The 18,032-nt window shown below is 35.8% G+C and overlaps 2 protein-coding genes across 2 annotated transcripts in view; both read right to left on the bottom strand.

Annotated features, from left to right (window-relative positions):
* LOC125864709 (serine/arginine-rich splicing factor RS31-like) overlaps nt 1-12,823 on the bottom strand; it is a 100,127-nt gene extending 87,304 nt beyond the window's left edge. Inside the window, exon 1 of the mRNA XM_049544755.1 lies at nt 12,812-12,823. The gene's annotated coding sequence lies outside the window, so the exon portion shown is untranslated. The remainder of the gene's footprint in view (nt 1-12,811) is intronic.
* A 281-nt stretch (nt 12,824-13,104) lies between these two features.
* LOC125864707 (cytochrome P450 78A6-like) lies at nt 13,105-15,970 on the bottom strand. Its single transcript, XM_049544748.1, has 2 exons — nt 14,986-15,970; nt 13,105-13,853 (listed from the first exon to the last, which is right to left on the bottom strand). Exons 1-2 carry the CDS (start codon nt 15,934-15,936, stop codon nt 13,227-13,229), a joined length of 1,578 nt encoding a protein of 525 aa, XP_049400705.1. The 5' UTR covers nt 15,937-15,970; the 3' UTR covers nt 13,105-13,226.
* Between the last annotated feature and the right edge of the window lie 2,062 nt (nt 15,971-18,032).

The following is an 18,032-nucleotide window of genomic DNA, read 5'->3' as shown; positions in this document are numbered from 1 at the left end:
AGTGATTCAAGAGAGGCTGAAAACAGCGCAGAGTCGTCAGAAATCCTACACTGATGTTAGGAGAATGGAGTAAGAGTTTGAAGTAGATGATTGGGTATATTTAAAAATTTCACCCATGAAGGGTGTTATGAGGTTTGGTAAGAAGGGGAAGATTAGTCCCCGATATATTGGCCCTGGAAGGATCAAGCTTGAAAGGAATGGACAGGCGTAGGCTTAATAGTGAACGCAGAATTTCCAAGAGAATATGCAAGGTAGCTTATGAGTTGGAGCTACCCCAAGAGTTAGCAGCGGTTCATCTGGTATTTCACATCTCCATGTTGAATAAGTTGCATGGGTGATCCTTTATTGATTATACCAACTGAAGATGTTGGGATCAAGGATAGCTTGTCTTATGAGGAGATTTATGTTAAGATTCTAGATCGCCAAGTTTGCAAGTTGAGAACAAAAGAGGTAGCATTAGTCAAATTCCTTTGGAGGAACCAATTTGTTGAGGAAGCTACTTGGGAAGCTAAGGAATATATGAAGAAGAGATATCCACATCTCTTCAAATTCGAAGAAATCAGAATTCTAATTGCCTCTCTGAACTCGGTATTTGAAACTTCCCCTTGTGGTTGCACTCTCGGGGCATATGGTAACTCTTGCTCATCAACATAACGTCTAGGAAGACGCCCTCTGCCAACTCTTCATGGAGGCATGACTATCTGAAACATGTGTAAGCACGGATTAGACAGAAACTTTTTAGAGATCAACTCTAACGCACGAGATGAGTGTGAAAGAAATGAAAAATTTTCCTAAATGTTGTAGCCTCCCAATTATAAATGTGGCGCGCTTCACAGCGATAACTAGGACTCTACAGACACGGCTTCATAAACTCCCTAGAACTCTTGAACTTGCTCTGATACCAAGTTTGTCACGCCTCAAGACTACACCCTGGACGTGGCTGGCACTCGAAGACCATTGCTGGCCACCAAGCGAACCCTTGGCCTGGCTTTCTTAACTCAACGAAAAACTCAATGCAATGCAAGGTTTTAAAACAACCTGACTAAAATAAAATCTGGCCAAAAAGGCAACTTGAGTCTCAAAATAGAATATTTACATATATACATAGATGAGAGACTCCAAACTAACTGACTGACTGTCTATGAATCCTCTATAATACTGAGATGGATGTTGGGACAGACCCTGCAACATCCTAATAAAACAAAACTAAAAGAACAACATAATCGAGTCCTCCGAAACACAAAGAGGCTTACCACTGACTCGGAAGTACTCAACTGGATCAACGGCGAACCGGCTGCTGGACCTGGGCACCTGTGTCTGCATCATAATAAGACGTAGGCTAACTGGCATCAGTACATTGAATGTACAAGTATGCGAGCTGGAAAGCTAAACCACAACTTACGCTTGAAAAGAGTACAAAGGAACTCTTACCTTGGCTCTGTTCAACTCTTAAATAACTGAACTCAATATATAAAGCAATACGACACATGCAATATATAAAGCTTGCAAAATAGTATAAACAACTTAGCTTGTTAAAGTTAAAACAATAACAACTCAACTTTACTTATATAAAGTAATATAACTTTAGGGGGAGATTTTTTAACCGACAATCACCACTATGAGCCCTAGTGATGATACAACATTTTACCTTACGTTGCCCAAGAGCCATCCTATACCTTGCCGTGATATAGGAAGCTAACTTTACTAAGTGGATCCATTAGCTTAATCTTACGGATTCATCTAAAAAGTATGACCCGTTAACTCCCATGTTGGCGCATGGTTCTTATGGAGAGTTGAGTTAATATGAACTCGTGTCCCCAATTCGATGCTCAAGAATACTCCCAAAAATACTTAGCTCATAAGTGTTTTAAACACATCTTTCTTTATTTGAGATAATTACTCAATACTTTGACCGAAGGCTCACTTGGAAACAATGTTCCTTTTTCTTGAAAACTAGCCCAAAGGCTCTTTTGGAATCATAGTTCCTTTCTTACTCAAATGTAAAAACATTTGGAAACTTCTTCGGGAATACATAGTTCCCTAATAACTTTTGAGATCTTGACTTAACTTGAAATTCTTGACTTAACTTGAAATTTGAGCCTGAAAAATGAAGTTAAAACATTCAACAAAGATTCTTGGAAAGCTTTAAAGACTTGCTTTGACTCCCTTCTTGAACTTCTAGACTCAACTCTTAACTTCCCTTGACTTGGAAACTTACTCTCCTTGAATTGGAATCATGAATTCAAGGTGTTTGATCACGTGTTATGGACGAGTTCTTGACGTTTAAACGTACCTTGGAGTGTTGGAAATAACAAGGGAACATAGGTACAACACCTAGGAACATGTAAGAGAAAGTGGGGAAAGAATGGGAAAACTTGGCGCTCTAAGAGGCGCGGAGCGCCAAACCCAAAACTTTAGAGGAAGCCTGTTGGCGCTCTGATGGGCGCGCCGCCCAAAGGGGGAAAGTTCAGAGCTCCTGTTGGGGCGCACTGACAGGCGCGACGCCCCACCCTTTTTCCCCGAAAATTGACTTTTCTCCTTAGTTTTCTCCAACTCTAAACCTTCTACACATCAAAGTTTCCAGCCCCAAACAATTAAGATCATAAACCTCTTAACATGCAATAGATTCAACTCACAAACACCAACCGAAACATACACCAAACCAACAAGAACTTCAACACAACATAACTACAACTTCTACAATTATAACCAACAACTTCAACAAACATATTCAATCTTTTCTCAAAATTAAACGAGCTTGGAGTGTGGGGGAAAGAACCAACCCAACACTATGAACTCACATACCTTAATAGGGATCACCCCCGAAGAAAACACGACGATCTTTAGCGAAACCTAGCTTGATCTTCTCTTTTTCCTTTTCTTCTCCTCTTCACTCTTAAACCCTTACTTTCACTCTTTAAAAATGAGAAAAACTTATCAAAATCAGTCCAACACACTCATATATATCCAAAAGAAAAGGCTAGGGAAAAGACCAAAATGCCCTTACAAATTTTCGGACGGATTCCCTGCCAACTGCCCAACTTTCAAAGGGCATAACTCGCTCATACGAACTCAGAAATGAGCAAACTTGATGGCGTTGGAAAGACCAATCCACGAACTTTGCAACCATAACTGGAACCACACCTAGATCATCTAGAGCTAGGAGTTATAACTGTTCAAAGTTGGCCAAAAATTCATTATTTTCCATACTTAGCCAAATTTTCAAGATTTTTAAATTCTTTCCAAAAATGAAAATTTCCAATTCTAAGCCTCTTCTTAGTTATTTCAAATTGTCGGATGTTACAATATCTCCCCCATGGGAACATTCGTCCTCGAATGAGATTACTTTAACAAGGCTAAGGGTGTAACATCAAACTCAAACACCCAACAAGCAATTCATGCAAACAACAACAAGCAACAACATGCTCACTAAAATTTAAAGAGCACTAAGAAAGAAATTAGTACCTTGGTCTACATTTCCTCCGGATTCAAAGAGATATGGGTATCTCTTCTTCATGTACTCTACGGCTTCCCAAGTGGCTTCCTCAACAAATTGGCTCCTCCAAAGGACCTTAACTGAGGCTACATTCTTCATTTTTAACCTACGAACTTGACGGTCTAGAATTTGCACAGGAATCTCCTCATAAGATAAGTTATCATTGATCCTAACACTTTCAGTCGGTAGGATCAATGAAGGATCACCTATGCACTTCTTCAACATGGAGATATGAAATACCGAATGAACCGTTGCTAGTTCCTGCGGCAACTCCAACTCAAACTCATATGCAACATTGCCAATTCTCTTAGCTATGCGATAAGGTCCAATAAATCGGGGACTAAGTTTCCCCTTCTTACCAAACCTCATAACCCCTTTCATGGGTGAAACTTTCAAATATACCTAATCATCTATTTCAAACTCTAACGCCCTTCTCCTAACATCAGTGTAGGATTTCTGGCTACTCTATGCTGTTTTCAATCTCTCTTGAATCACTTTCACCTTCTTCATATCTTGTGAACTAAATCTGGTCCTATCAACCCTGCTTCACCAACTTCAAACCATCCAATGGGAGATCTACATCGTCTCCCATAAAGAGCTTCGTATGGAGCCATTTTGATGCTGGAGTGATAACTATTATTGTAGGCAAACTCAATGAGAGGTAGGTGATCATCCCAATTACCTTTGAAATCAATCACACAAGCCCTCAACATATCTTCTAAAGTCTGAATAGTACGCTCTGCTTTCCATCAGTCTGAGGATGAAAGGCAGTACTCAAGTTCACCCTGGAACCCAAGCCTTTCTGAAAAGATTTCCAGAACTGTGCAGTGAACTGTACACCTCTATTTAAACTAATGGAGATTAGGACTCTATGAAGTCTCACCACCTCTTGAATATACAACTTGGCATAGTCTTCTGCTGAATTGGTAGTCTTTACGGGTAGAAAATGGGCTGATTTTGTCATTCTGTCGACAATCACCCAAATAGAATCATGTTGCCTGCGAGACCTTGGCAACCCTATGATGAAATCCATATTGATCATCTCCCACTTCCATTCTGGAAGTTCTATCCTATGAGCTAAACCAATGGGCCTTTGGTGTTCCACTTTCACTTGTTAGCAATTTGGACATTTAGCATCAAACTCTGCAGTGTCCTTCTTCATGCCATCCCACCAATAAACTTCTCTCAAGTCACGATACATCTTCATGGAACTTGGATGAATGGAATATCTAGTGCTGTGAGCTTCATCCATCACCCTCTCTTGGAGTTTATCTATCATAGGTACACACAATCTACCTTGAAATCTCAAAGCACCATCTCCCCCTTGTTCAAAAGCTAATACTATTTGCTTTTGAACATTTGCCTTCAACTCAAGCAAAATGGGATCTTGGTCTTGTTTCTCTTTCATTTCTGACACTAGTGATGACTCGGCCTTGCTCGTTACTTCTATTCCCCCTTCAGCGAAGTCTATAAGGCTGACTCTCATGCGTGCCAATCTGTGCACATTTTTTGCTAACTCTCTCTTCTCTTCTTTAATATGGGCGGTGCTACCCATAGACAATCTGCTTAAAGAATCAGCAACAACATTAGCCTTACTTGGGTGATAAAGAATACTCAGGTCATAGTCCTTAAGTAATTCTAACCACCTCCTCTGTCTGAGATTAAGCTCTTTCTGAGTAAGCACATATTGAAGGCTCTTATGATCAGTGAATATGTCAACATGCACACCATACAAGTAATGACGCCATATCTTCAAAGCAAACATTACAGCAGCTAACTCTAAGTCATGGGTTGGGTAGTTCTTCTCATGAACTTTCAACTGTCTAGAGGCATACGCTATAACTTTGCCATTTTGCATCAAGACACAACCCAAACCAACTCTAGATGCATCACAATACACTACAAAACCTTGAGTACCTTCTGGTAACGTCAAAACTGGAGTTGTAATCAACCTCTTTTTCAATTCCTGAAAGCTTTTCTCACAAGCTTCAGACTATTGAAACTTCACTGTCTTCTGAGTCAACTTTGTCAAAGGAGATGCAATAGACGAGAACCCCTCAACAAACCTTCTATAATAGCCAGCTAATCCCAAGAAACTTCTAATTTCTGTTGGAGATGTGGGTCTAGGCCAATTCTACACTGCCTCAATTTTCCAAGTATTAACTTTAATACCATCACCGGACACAATATGGCCTAGGAACGCCAAAGACTTAAGCCAAAACTCACATTTAGAGAACTTAGCATACAACTCCTTATCTTTCAAAGTCTGAAGGACTAGTCTGAGATGACTAGCATGATCTTCTTCATTCCTTGAATAGATTAGTATGTCATCAATGAAAACGATAACAAACACATCTAAATAAGGTTTGAAAACTCTATTCATAAGGTCCATGAAAGCTGTCGGTGCATTGGTCAAACCAAAGGACATGACCAAAAACTCAAAATGACCATATCTGGGGAAAACCAAGGTAAATGTTCCTTTCAGATTCAAGCTTAAGTTGTGTTTAGCATTCCAACTCACATACTCATACATTCAATGTACTGATGCAAGTTGGTCTATATCATTTTATGATGCAGACTCAGGTAACCAGGATCAACATCCAGCGCCTCGTTGATCAGGTTGAGCACTCAGAGTTAGTTGGTGAGCCTCATTGCTTTCCGTAGAGTCTTTTTTCATAATTGTTTAGCTTTCAGTTGTTAGGATGATCGGGGGTCCTGTACCGACATCCCTCTTTGTTTTAGAGGCTTCATAGACAGTTAGTAGTCAGTTGTTTTTACATTATTATTTCACATGTTAAGACTTGAGTTGCCATTTTGGCCAAGTTGAATGTTTGACCTTTAAACATTCTTAGTTATTTTATTAAACAGTTGAGTAAAGTGCATTTCATCATCGTAATAATGCTTAAAGTCTTCCGCTAAGTAAGTAAGTCAGGCCAAGGGTTCGCTTGGGGCCAGCAATGGTTCTCAAGTGTCAGTCCTGCCCAGGGTGTAGGCTCGGGATGTGACAGAAATCCCATGAAGTTTGACTATCTTTCGAGTATACATTTTTGAATAATCTTTGGTGGAATCTGAAGTCTTAACGAACAAGAAGTGAGTCGACTTAGTCATCATATCTACGATTACCCAAATGGAGTTTTGTTATCGGTGTGTACGAGGTAGGCCTATGATGAAATTCATGTTAATCATCTCTCATTTCCATATTAGATATTTATGTTGTGAGCCTTGACACCAGGTCTTTGATGTTCCACATTTACTTGTTGATAGTTAGGACACTTTGCTACAAAATTGTCATGTCACTTTTACCATTCCCCTAGAACACTTCTCTCAAGTCACAGTACATCTTAGTGGAACATGGTGAATGGAGTATCTGGAACTATGAGCCTCTGTTAGAATTCGATATTTAAACCCATCTACATCACACAACCTTCTTTGATAGCAAAATATTTCATTTCCCTCAATTAATTAAGAAGATTTCCACATTTTGTTTGTGAACTACATCTTTAAAATGGAGTAATGGGGAATTAATATCTTGCTTCTCCCTCACCTCAATCACCAGTAAAAGACTCATATCTATTCTAAAATACCACACCACCCTCATCGAAATCTGCCAGACAAACTCTCAATCGTGTAAGTCCATTCACTTCTATCTCCAGTTCCTTCTTACCTTCCTCTATATGGGCCACACTCCCCATTTACAACTTGCTAAGACAAACTCATATCATAATATTTAACAAGTTCAAGCCACCTCATCCGATGAAGATTTAACTCTTTCTGATTGAATGCATATTGCAAACTCTTATGATTTGTGAAGACGTCAACATGCACACCATAAAGATAATGACGCCAATTTTTTAAAGAAAACACTACAACAACTAACTCTAGGTTGTGGGTGGGATAGTTTTTCTCATAGACCTTGAGTTATCTAGAAACATAAGGAATGAATTTATTGTTCTTGCATTAGAACGCAACCAAGACAACCTCTACAAGCGTCACAATAAACCACAAAATTGTATGTACCCTCTGGAAAGGTCAAAATTAGAGCAGAAGTCAACTGGACCTTCAGGTCTTCAAAGCCCCGCTCACAACTCTCATACCACTAGAATTTGACCTTTATTTGTGTTAGTCTGTTCATTGGGAAAATATAGATGAGAACCCCTCAGCAAATTTCCTATAGTAATCGGCTAAACCCAAAAAGTTCTTAATGTCAGTCAGAGTGGTGGGGCTAGGCCTATTCTTCACTACCTCAGTCTTTTTTCATCAACCGAATACCCTCAGTGGAAACAACGTGTCCCAAAAATTCAATTGATCTCAACCAAAACTCATATATAAAGAATTTATCAAACAACTCTCTATCCTTGAGAGTTTGGAGAATAATCCTGAGGTGATTAGCATGTTCCTCTTCACTAAAGAAATAGATAAGGATATCACCAATGAATACAATAACGAACATGTCAAGGTATTGCTTGAACATCCTGTTCCTGAGGCCCATAAAAGCTATAGGACCATTGGTTTAGCCCAAATGACATACCAAGAAACTCGTAGTAGCCATACCATTTTAGAAAGGCTTTTTTCAAGATATTACATTCTCTAAATTTAAATTGATGGTACCCAAATATAAGATCAAGCTTAGAAAAGCAGGTGGCACCCTGAAACTGGTCGAACAAGTCATCAATTCTAGAAAGGGGATACTTATTATTAATGATGACTTTGTTCCACTGAAGGTAGTTGATACACATTCGGAGAGAGCCATTTTTCGTACACAAATAGAACTGGAGCACCCAATGGAGAAATTCAAAGCCTATTGAATCCCTTATCTAGAAGGTTATTCAACTTTTCTTTCAACTCTTGTAACTCGGCTAGAGTCATTCTATATGGAGAAATGTAGATAGGTTGCGTGTCAGGAAGAGTATATTTTCCTATCGGGATGAACTCTTAGAAGATCATTAGGAAAGACCTATAGAAACTCACATACTATAGGAACCAACGGAAGAGATGAGGTGTCGAGACTGAAATCCTTAACTCAAACTATATATGGTAGAGATAGCCTTTAAGATCATCTTTCTGGTCTTAAGATAAGAAATGAAACAACCTTTAGGTAAGGTAGAACTACCCTTCCACTCTAAGGCTGACTCATTTGGAAATTGAAACTCTATGAATTTGGTTATGTAGTCAACTAATGCATAACACGAATGTAACTAGTTCATGAATAGAATAACATCAAAGTCTACCATATCTAGCTCTACTAGATCAGTTGTGGTATCTTTTTGAAGGACTTAGATTGTGCAATTTCTATATATTTGCTCAGCCAAAATTGAATCTCTAATAGGAGTAGAAACATAAAAGGATTTTAAGAGATTTTTAGGTTTAAAACCAAACTTTACAGCAACATACGGAGTCACAAAATAAAAAGTAGCCCCACGGTCTAACAAAGCATAAACATTAATGGATAAAACTTTTAACATACATGTAACCATATCGGAAGAGTTCTCCTGATACTAACGAGAAAAAAGACCATAAAAGTAATTATGGCTACCATTTGCTCTAGAAGTGGTGCCTTTCTGAAAGTTTCGTCCTGCGGGGATGGATGGTGTAGTAAACCGAGGCATGTTACCTCTATTTAATTGCCTTATTGTGGGACAATACTTGCATATGTGACCTGTCTGTCCACACCATAACACTTATCCTTACCATATAGACACTTACCATGAAAATGAAGTTGGTCCAGACTGCCTTTGTTGATGGCTTTTTGTTGGCTAAACATAAGTCCTAGCCCTTTTGTTCTAATACTCTTCCCTATCTTTCAACTTATCCTCCCGTGCCTGTTGCACAAGAATCATCAACCTAGATATATCCAAGTACCCAATCAACATGTCTATCTTACCTTCTTTATTCAATAGGCAGGACAATCCCGACACAAATAGGCTCATCCAACCCCTCATATCAGCCATCATTTCCAGAGCATAGCGAGACTACTTTGTGAACTTGAGATTATACTCCTGCGCACTTATTGAATCATGTTTAAAACTGAGAAACTCTCTTAGCTTTGCTTCTTGTAGCTCACGAGGAAAGAACTGCCATATGAAAGCATTTTGAAACACAACCCAACTTAATATTGGTGTACCATCCCCCACTCTTCTTCCACTAATCATTCTTCATCACTTGAAACACCTTTTAAATCTCATCCACAAAGTTCTTTGAATTCTCATTTAGTTTCAACCTCGTGAACTCGAGAGGATTTATTCTAAGAACCCTTGACGTGTCTGGAAACTAATTACGTTCTGCAAGACCTGCTTCCAGACGACCAACCTAAGCTATCATAGCTTGAGCCAACATCTGGATTGGATTGCGAAATTCAGCATTAGTAACATCAACCTGATGTAGTTGTACAATAGGTGGGTTTGGAACTCTTGGTCCAATAGGTATTGATGGCCTTTGAGTTTCGTTCTGCCTAGAGAGTATCCCCTATTTCTGGTCTGCATCGGACGACCAATGACTCTTCGTGGAGGCATGACCTGAAACACGCATAAACACGAATTAAGGGGATAGATAGATAGATAGATAGATAGACAGATAGATAGATAGATAGAGTTCAACTTTATTGCACAAACCAGATTAAGAAGGAAGAGAATAATTTCCTAAACATCATGTAGCTTAATTCTTATAAGTGTGGCTCATTTTACACTCATACAAAGAATTCTACTATATGTGGTTTTTCAAACAACCTAGGACACTTGAACCATACACTAAATACCAAGTTTGTTATGACCCGAGTCTATACCCCAACTAAGACACAATATCAAGTGGTTCCAAGCTAACCCTTGACTTAACATGTTAAAGCATATCATATGAAACTAATGTGGAAGATAAAACATATGTTTAATAAGTCTTAATAAGGAATTCAATAAATCCATGACAACTGAATAGCTAATATCTAAAATAAGCCTCTAGCGTCTATATTTAAAGAAATAATTTTCCTGGGACATGACCTCAGTTACCTCAAACCAAATAAACAAAGAACCTACTGAAATCTTACTAACAATTAATCATGGAATTTCCCGAATGAGGACTCACCAACTTTTGGTTGGAACTGCCGCAACCTCACTAGCCATGAGTCTGAGTATGGGTGCCGAAATCTACATCATAAAAGGATGCAGTGTAGAGAAAAGTAAGTGTTAATACGTGGAATGTACTGAGTATGTAAGGGCACCAACATACGCATATAAAGTAACATATTGAGGAACCAATGTAATAAGATTTCTAAAAAGTAAAGTCATAATCATAATAAAAGGAATTGAAAAAAAAAATGGAATTCATGCATAGATATCAGTGTTAAGATCATGTTTCAAAAATATATACATAAAGATGAGTCTAAATCAGTAGCCTTACATAATCATAACATAAAAAACATACTTAATGTACCTCAAATTAAGCTAAGGACATATCGTAAAAGATGCATAAACTGGGTAGTTTCTTATAACCGACATGTGTCATTTGATCTCATGACACCCAACTTGTAATCCTAGTTGGATGGGTTGTCCTATACTTTACCGAGGTATAAAACCTCATCTTATCTTATGCGGATCCACAAACATGAGCAACAAAGGGCTAAAGGTCAACTATCAAAGTGGTGAAACATAATCCTACGTTGACGCGTAGTTATGAGACTTGAGTTTTTTAAACCCATGTCTCATTGTTACCAAATAGTCCTCCTAAAATAACATGTATTCATATAATGATCATAGGTATATAAACATCTTAACATTCATATCACATTAAGGTTAAGCTCAAAAGTCATGCCTTAAAAATAACTTGTATTTAGGTTGTAAATCATAGCATGTTTGTTTTCATGTTTAAAAGTCATTAATGCATAAGAGACCATAGGATTCATCCTAATGCAGTGCAATAAATTTTTTAGAACAAACGTGAAATAATGAAAACATGAGTTCATGAGGAAAAATCATAATTACATAGGAACCTTAACTTTACTTCTAAAAATCTTGAAGAGTTTCTTGAGAACCCAAATACTTTAGGCATGAGAGTGAAAGGGATACTCTCATTGACGTATTACATATCTTAGAAAGGAAGCTTGATGGAGAATCTTGAAAGATGAACCCTAGCCTTGGTGTTTTTGATGTTTTTGAGCATAAAATAGTTTTGGAGTGAATGAGAGGATTTAATTATGAAAAACTGATTTCCTACACATTTTGGGTAATTTAGATAACTCTCAAGTGTTTTCAGGATAAAAATACCCTAAAAAAAATAGCAAGAGTTGGAGGATGAAATTTAATTCGAGTGGACAGTGAGGTCCGTTTTCCCTCTATGTCATAGAGCATTTTTCAGGATAAAGCGTCTTTAGTATATCAGTCATAACTTTTTACTTCACACTTAGATTATCGCAAATTGGACGTCGTTGACAAAAAGACTCATAGACCTTTAATTTGAAAGGTTATGAGACTCTTAACTCTTCATATTCTAAGAGATATAGTAGTTTGAAGTTGACCCTTATATGGACTCATGCGAAAACTTAACCGATAGAAATATTTTGAATTTGACTTGATTTTTTAGGTATGTTACGATCCTAATCTACACCCGATACACTTAGCACACTTATTAAGAGACTTGACATATATTTACAACTTAAAAATCATTGGGCTCGGACATATATGCATACGGAAGATGGTTCAGATCTTTGTTTAGGAGTTGTGAGGCGTTACATTATGTTTCTAACAGTGGTTAGAGTTGTATGTTATCTGGTTGACAAAATAACTAAAAGTCAGGGTATTGGCATGAGATCTTGAGGGAGAATAGTAGTTCAGTTAACAAAGTTAGTAGTGACTTTGCATTAGGAAAATATCTATGTGATAGAGGTTAGGATATGATCTATTATGAAGGTGAAATGACCAGATGGTGGAGTTGACAGTGAAAGGTGGGCGGACTTGTGATATAGAATGTATTGGTTTCAAGGTAATATTGCTTGTAGTAAGGGTGGTGATTGAAAGGTCGGGTCCTAGTTTTATCTCCAAGTTCATGCTTCTTTTATTATTTGCATGATATGATATGATGAATTCAAATCAGTCAATGATGTCTACTAGTACATGTTGTTTGTATTGATACAACTCTTGCTATGTCACTTGACATAGTCTAGTTGCAGGATTCAGTGATGTTTTATAGGAGAAGACGAAGATGATCTCCGACAACTTCTACTCCTCTTCCTTTATGGTGGGAGTAGTGTCTATTTAATTTAAAACCATGTATCCTCTTAGAAACTCTTGTACCTGTTTAGATTTGTTCCTTGGAGAGGGTTCAATGTAATTCTTTACAAAAGAACTTTATTTTTAATTGAGTTAAGAGTATTATTATATGTAAACAGAGTGTTAGCATATTATTTGTTCACTTCAACATTTAATATCCTAGTTTGGGGGTAGGATTCTCCTATCTAGGTGTTAGAATAGGTGTTTGCACGATCCAACGGGTTGGACCATGACATAGAGAGAGAGAGATATTATAAAGTAGTATGTATCTTAATTGAAACTTATATTAATTGAACCATCATTTGTACAAGCAAAAGCCAAATCAACTTTCTAAAGACCATATCCAAAGGGAAAAAATAAAAACAGAAGCGTTACCATCAAACATTAAGATGACCAAAAACTAGATATTATGTACAGAAAGAGTATGGTCTTCTTTTGTTTATTGGGACCATGTTTCCACTTTATATATTGTAACACATTTAGCTTGTCTTAGGAGCACGTCTAGATCGGATCTTGACCTTAAGTGGGTGGGCCATTTCACAAGAGAGCTTCAATACCTCAGACAAGTCAACATTACTACTGGGCCCAAACTCGAATTCGTGCAAAAGTGTTGCGACCCAATAAGTGACTGTGGTCAAGCCTAGTGTCTTTCCGGGACAAGATCGCCTTCCAGACCCAAATGGTGCCAATCTCATGTCGGACCCTAGTACCGAGAAATCCATGTCACTATGTGCCTCGTTCAAAAACCTTTCTGGCTTAAACATAAGTGGGTCAGCCCAAACATCTGCATCTCTCGTGATGGCCCACATGTTCACCATGGCCGTGGTCCCAGCTGGCACCTGATAACCATCAATTGTGGTGTCAGTTATTGCAAGGCGGGCCCACGACAATAGTGGACCAGGAGGGTGCAACCTTAGTACTTCTTTAACCACGGCCGGAAGATAGATCATTTCTGATACGTCAGACTCCGTCATGGTTCGTGATTGTCCAACGATTCTGTCTATCTCGACTTGAACTTTTGATTGAATAGCAGGATGAAGCGTCATTCGGGCTAATATCCACTCTACCAATACCGTCACTGTATCAGTCCCCCTAAATATCATTTCCTACAAAAGTAAACTTTAATAGTAAGGGTAAATGTGTCGTGGTCCCAGTGGCGGATCCATGATTAGAAAGCAAGTGTGATACTACCTGCATTGACTTATGACAAATCAGAATTATGAAACTTATTTCACATAATTGACACAAAAAGTAAAGGGAAAAAATAATCAAAATAGTCAAGAGGTCAATGGTATTTGAACTCTGTAATTGCTATTGATTGTGACCTTTTAACCACCTATCACACTAATTTTTTAAGTTAAACAGATAGCGAAAGATGATAAAAATAGTCCCATATGTTTGAGGATAATTCAAAATAATCCCTATAAGTTTGCATTGAATAGTTTTAATCCTTAACTTTTGTCAAAAATTAACATTTTTAGTCTTTGTCTAATATTTATATTAAATTTGAAGGGACTATAAAAAAAATCTAAATTAGTGGGTACTCAAATTTGGAGGTACAATTTTTTTAATAACTCGAGGTTCCTGTTTAAGAAAGTTGATCTTTAGAGATGTTTTTGATTTATTTTCGAAGTCTGGTGCAACTTTTTTAGGTGTAATTTCTCCTGTTTTGACATCTTTTTAGTGTTTTTTTTTTTTTTTGAGTTACATACTTAAAGATTTGATTGAACTTTCTTGATATTTATAATTAAATCTTTTTTCTATTGTCTCCGTCAAATCTAACAAATACAAATTATTAAATATTTGATGGAGACTAAAAGCATTAACTTTTAGCTAATTTAAAAGATCAAACTATTTCGTGTATACTTTAGGAACTATTTTGAACCAATCACTAAATATTCAGAGAACATTTTGGTCATATTCTTACAATAACCAAAAGATATTTTTAAGAAGCAAAAATTCTCGAAAAGGACAAGTCGCTTAAGAAGAAAAAGACTTGATTAATTAGTTATGTTCGTTTTCTTTTCTATTTGTATATCTATTCTACTACTCCCTCCTTCACACCCTTCCATTTTTAGTCTGTTTCAAAAAATATATTGTATCATATTTCTTTAATTAGAAACAATTCAATTCTAGAATATCCACATCAATGATCAATAAGTGTTCTAGATCATAAATTTCAATAGTCTTTTTATGTCAAGTCAAATAGTATCACGTAAATTGAGAAATATTGCTTACCCAAAGTACTGCAATCATATCATTCTCTGATAATCTTTCTGAACCTTGAAGAGATAGCAAAACATCCACAAAATCACCAGATTGATTCACATGTTCATCAAGAATCTTTTTGACAAACTTGTTTACTTTTGGCACAAGTTCTGAGCACCTCTGTTTAATTCTCTGTAAATCAAATTCACCTAACCAAGAAATATGATCAGACCAATTTAACATGCCCAAAAGTTCATAACCTTCATCAACTAACTTCATCAATTCTTTTGTTTCTAAATTACAACAATCAAAATCATAACTTTTACCAAAAACACAACACATCATATTATTCAAAGAAGCCAATTTTAAACCATCTCTAACACGTAAAATGTCATTTGGACTATTTTTTTCAAACATAGAAATCAATTGTTTAGCAATTTGAAATCTTGGTTTTTCATAAATTTTGATTTGCTTAGGTGAAAATAAATGATTTGATGAAATTTTTCTAAGTGTCCTCCAATAAACCCCATATGATGCAAAACCAATTGCTCTATTGAACATTAGCCTATAGGCTGATTCTTTAATCGGACGATCAGCAAATACTGAACTGTTTAATATTTCTTTCGCGACTTCTGGATTACAAGTCACAATGACTCGTGTTTCACCAAGGCTAAAACACATGAGACGACTTGCTTTAAGAGTTTTCGCCATGTTTGCTATTTTATGATGTGCTAGACCAGTCATGAGGTTCATGCTTCCTATAACAGGAAAACCTTTTGGGCCTGGAATTGGATTTGACACTATTTTTTTCCATGTGTGTTTGCCCCAAGCAGGACCACCAGGGTGAGCCCAGTAAATCATGTTCATGACTAACCATATAAGAATAAGAAAAATTGCAAAGAATATTGAGTTTATAGAAGTGAAAGATTTGCATTTTGAAGCTAAAGCAAAAATCCAAAGGCTTTCTATGCTTGTTGTCATGATTATATTTGGGGAGAGAGTGAGAAAAGAAGTATATGTGGTGTTTGTGGGTATAAAATTAGAGAGATATTGGATGGTTTATATAGGGGAGCAAATGGAACCATAGTTAACACTAGCTAGCAAAGTATAACTCAAAGTATTGGCTTATATTATAATATAAGTAATGGCATGGTCACGATTTTCATTAAGGGATTTAAAATCTGAAAAAGTAAACACACCACAAAAGTCAATGAGATTCAACATCTAATATATATGCATTATAAAAAAATTAATTTCAACTTTGTGTATACAATATAATTTAGATGAACCCTCTTACATCTATGTGGCTCTGCCCTTGATTATAAGTACAGTGAAATATCGTTACAACGATATTATTTGTTTAGATATTTATTGGTTACTATAGCAAAATGTTACGATAGTGAATATACCATGAAAAAATGATTTTGGAAAAAAAACGATGTTTTACTGAATATTATTATGGAGGTTGATTGTTATGATGAGGTCTAAATATGTTATTTCTCTGTTCCATGTTAGTTGATCACTATACTAAAAACAGTTGTTAGATATTAGTTGATCATCTTACTAAATCAAGAAACCATTAATTGATTTTTTTTCCCATATTACCCTTGCAATTACTATTCTTTTTGAAAGTATTCACACTTGTTTGTAAAGCTTCAAAGAAGTTCTTAAGGGTGAACTCGTAAAACTATCCTATTAATTATGATTTCTTAATATGCGTGTAAAAAGGAAAGTGATCAAATAATATGAACTGAGAGAGTATTATTTATTTTTCCTCTTTAGTAACATAGTTTAATATGGGGTTTTTAGAATATTCTATGGATTATGGTATTAATAAAAGCAATAATTAGGTAATTATTGGAAAATGTAAATTGGGCGGAAATTCTGAGGAGAGCCGCACGAATGCAGAACCAGAAAATAAAAAATTAAATTAAATTTCAACCTTCAAGGCGCTTGAGGCACGTCTTATGACTAATAAAAATGTTAAAAGAGATTTTTATTATTCAAACTCAGCTTATGCGATGTTATTTGATTGAATATGAAATTTTAAATTTAAATTTTTTATATAATTTTAAATTATTTTATGAAATTAAATTATTACTAAATATAGAATGATGTTATTCTTTTTTGAAAAAGAATTTTATTTAGGTGTCCTACATCGATATTTGGTAATATGTGCATTGAAAATAAATTTTTTTTAAAAAAAATTGTATGTTATTAAATTATTTTATTAAGTTAAATTATTCTAAATATAGAATGGTGTTATTTTTTCTGGGGAAGACTTTATTGAGTTGTCCTATATCAGTATTTGGTAGTATGTGGAATATTTGGTCTCCATTTATACTCTTGATGGTTGTTTATGGTTCGATTTGGATTGATTTTTTATTGAAATTAAAATTAAATTAATTTTTAGTTAATTTTAAAATTTTAAATTAAATCAAATAAAACAAAAATCAACACTTTGATTAAATTTTTCAATTTACCACTAGTTTATGAGACAATTATTTTAAATGAACATTAGAACTCGACAAATTTCTTTCTACTACACAAGATGAATGTATCTAAATTAATCCTTCTATTATTTTTCAACACTATTGCGAAGTTTTCCATATTAAAGTTTCATAATATTCCAATGTTACTATAGACTTTAGGGTAAACTTGGGCATGCAAGGAGGGAAATGGGTATTAAGTTATCTCACATTTTATAAGATATGAAGTATTTAGCCATCACAATAAAAATATTTTTTAATGATAATAAACATGCACAATTGCACATTAATAAAGATTACTACAAATTTTATCGGTATTAATTAATTGTCATTGTATTCAACGTCCCTATAGACTTTATGGACATTTACAAAAAGTCCTAGAATGTAATTGTCACTTGTATGGCTCTAAAAACAAACATATTTAGCCGCAATTTACCTATTGACATCAAACAATTGCCACTAAAAATTATTTTTGGTGTAGTAAACTTTTTTATATAATTTCGAACAATCATCATTTTATTTTGAAATTGAATAAGTCTAATTTTTCTTAGGCCTCATTTGTTTGTACTTAATAGAGGTCTGAATCTT

The sequence above is a fragment of the Solanum stenotomum genome, chromosome 5 (assembly GCF_019186545.1).
Source record: "Solanum stenotomum isolate F172 chromosome 5, ASM1918654v1, whole genome shotgun sequence".
Lineage (NCBI taxonomy): Eukaryota > Viridiplantae > Streptophyta > Magnoliopsida > Solanales > Solanaceae > Solanum > Solanum stenotomum.
Note: the sequence above shows the minus strand (reverse complement) of the source record. Positions and strands in the feature narration are given on the sequence as shown.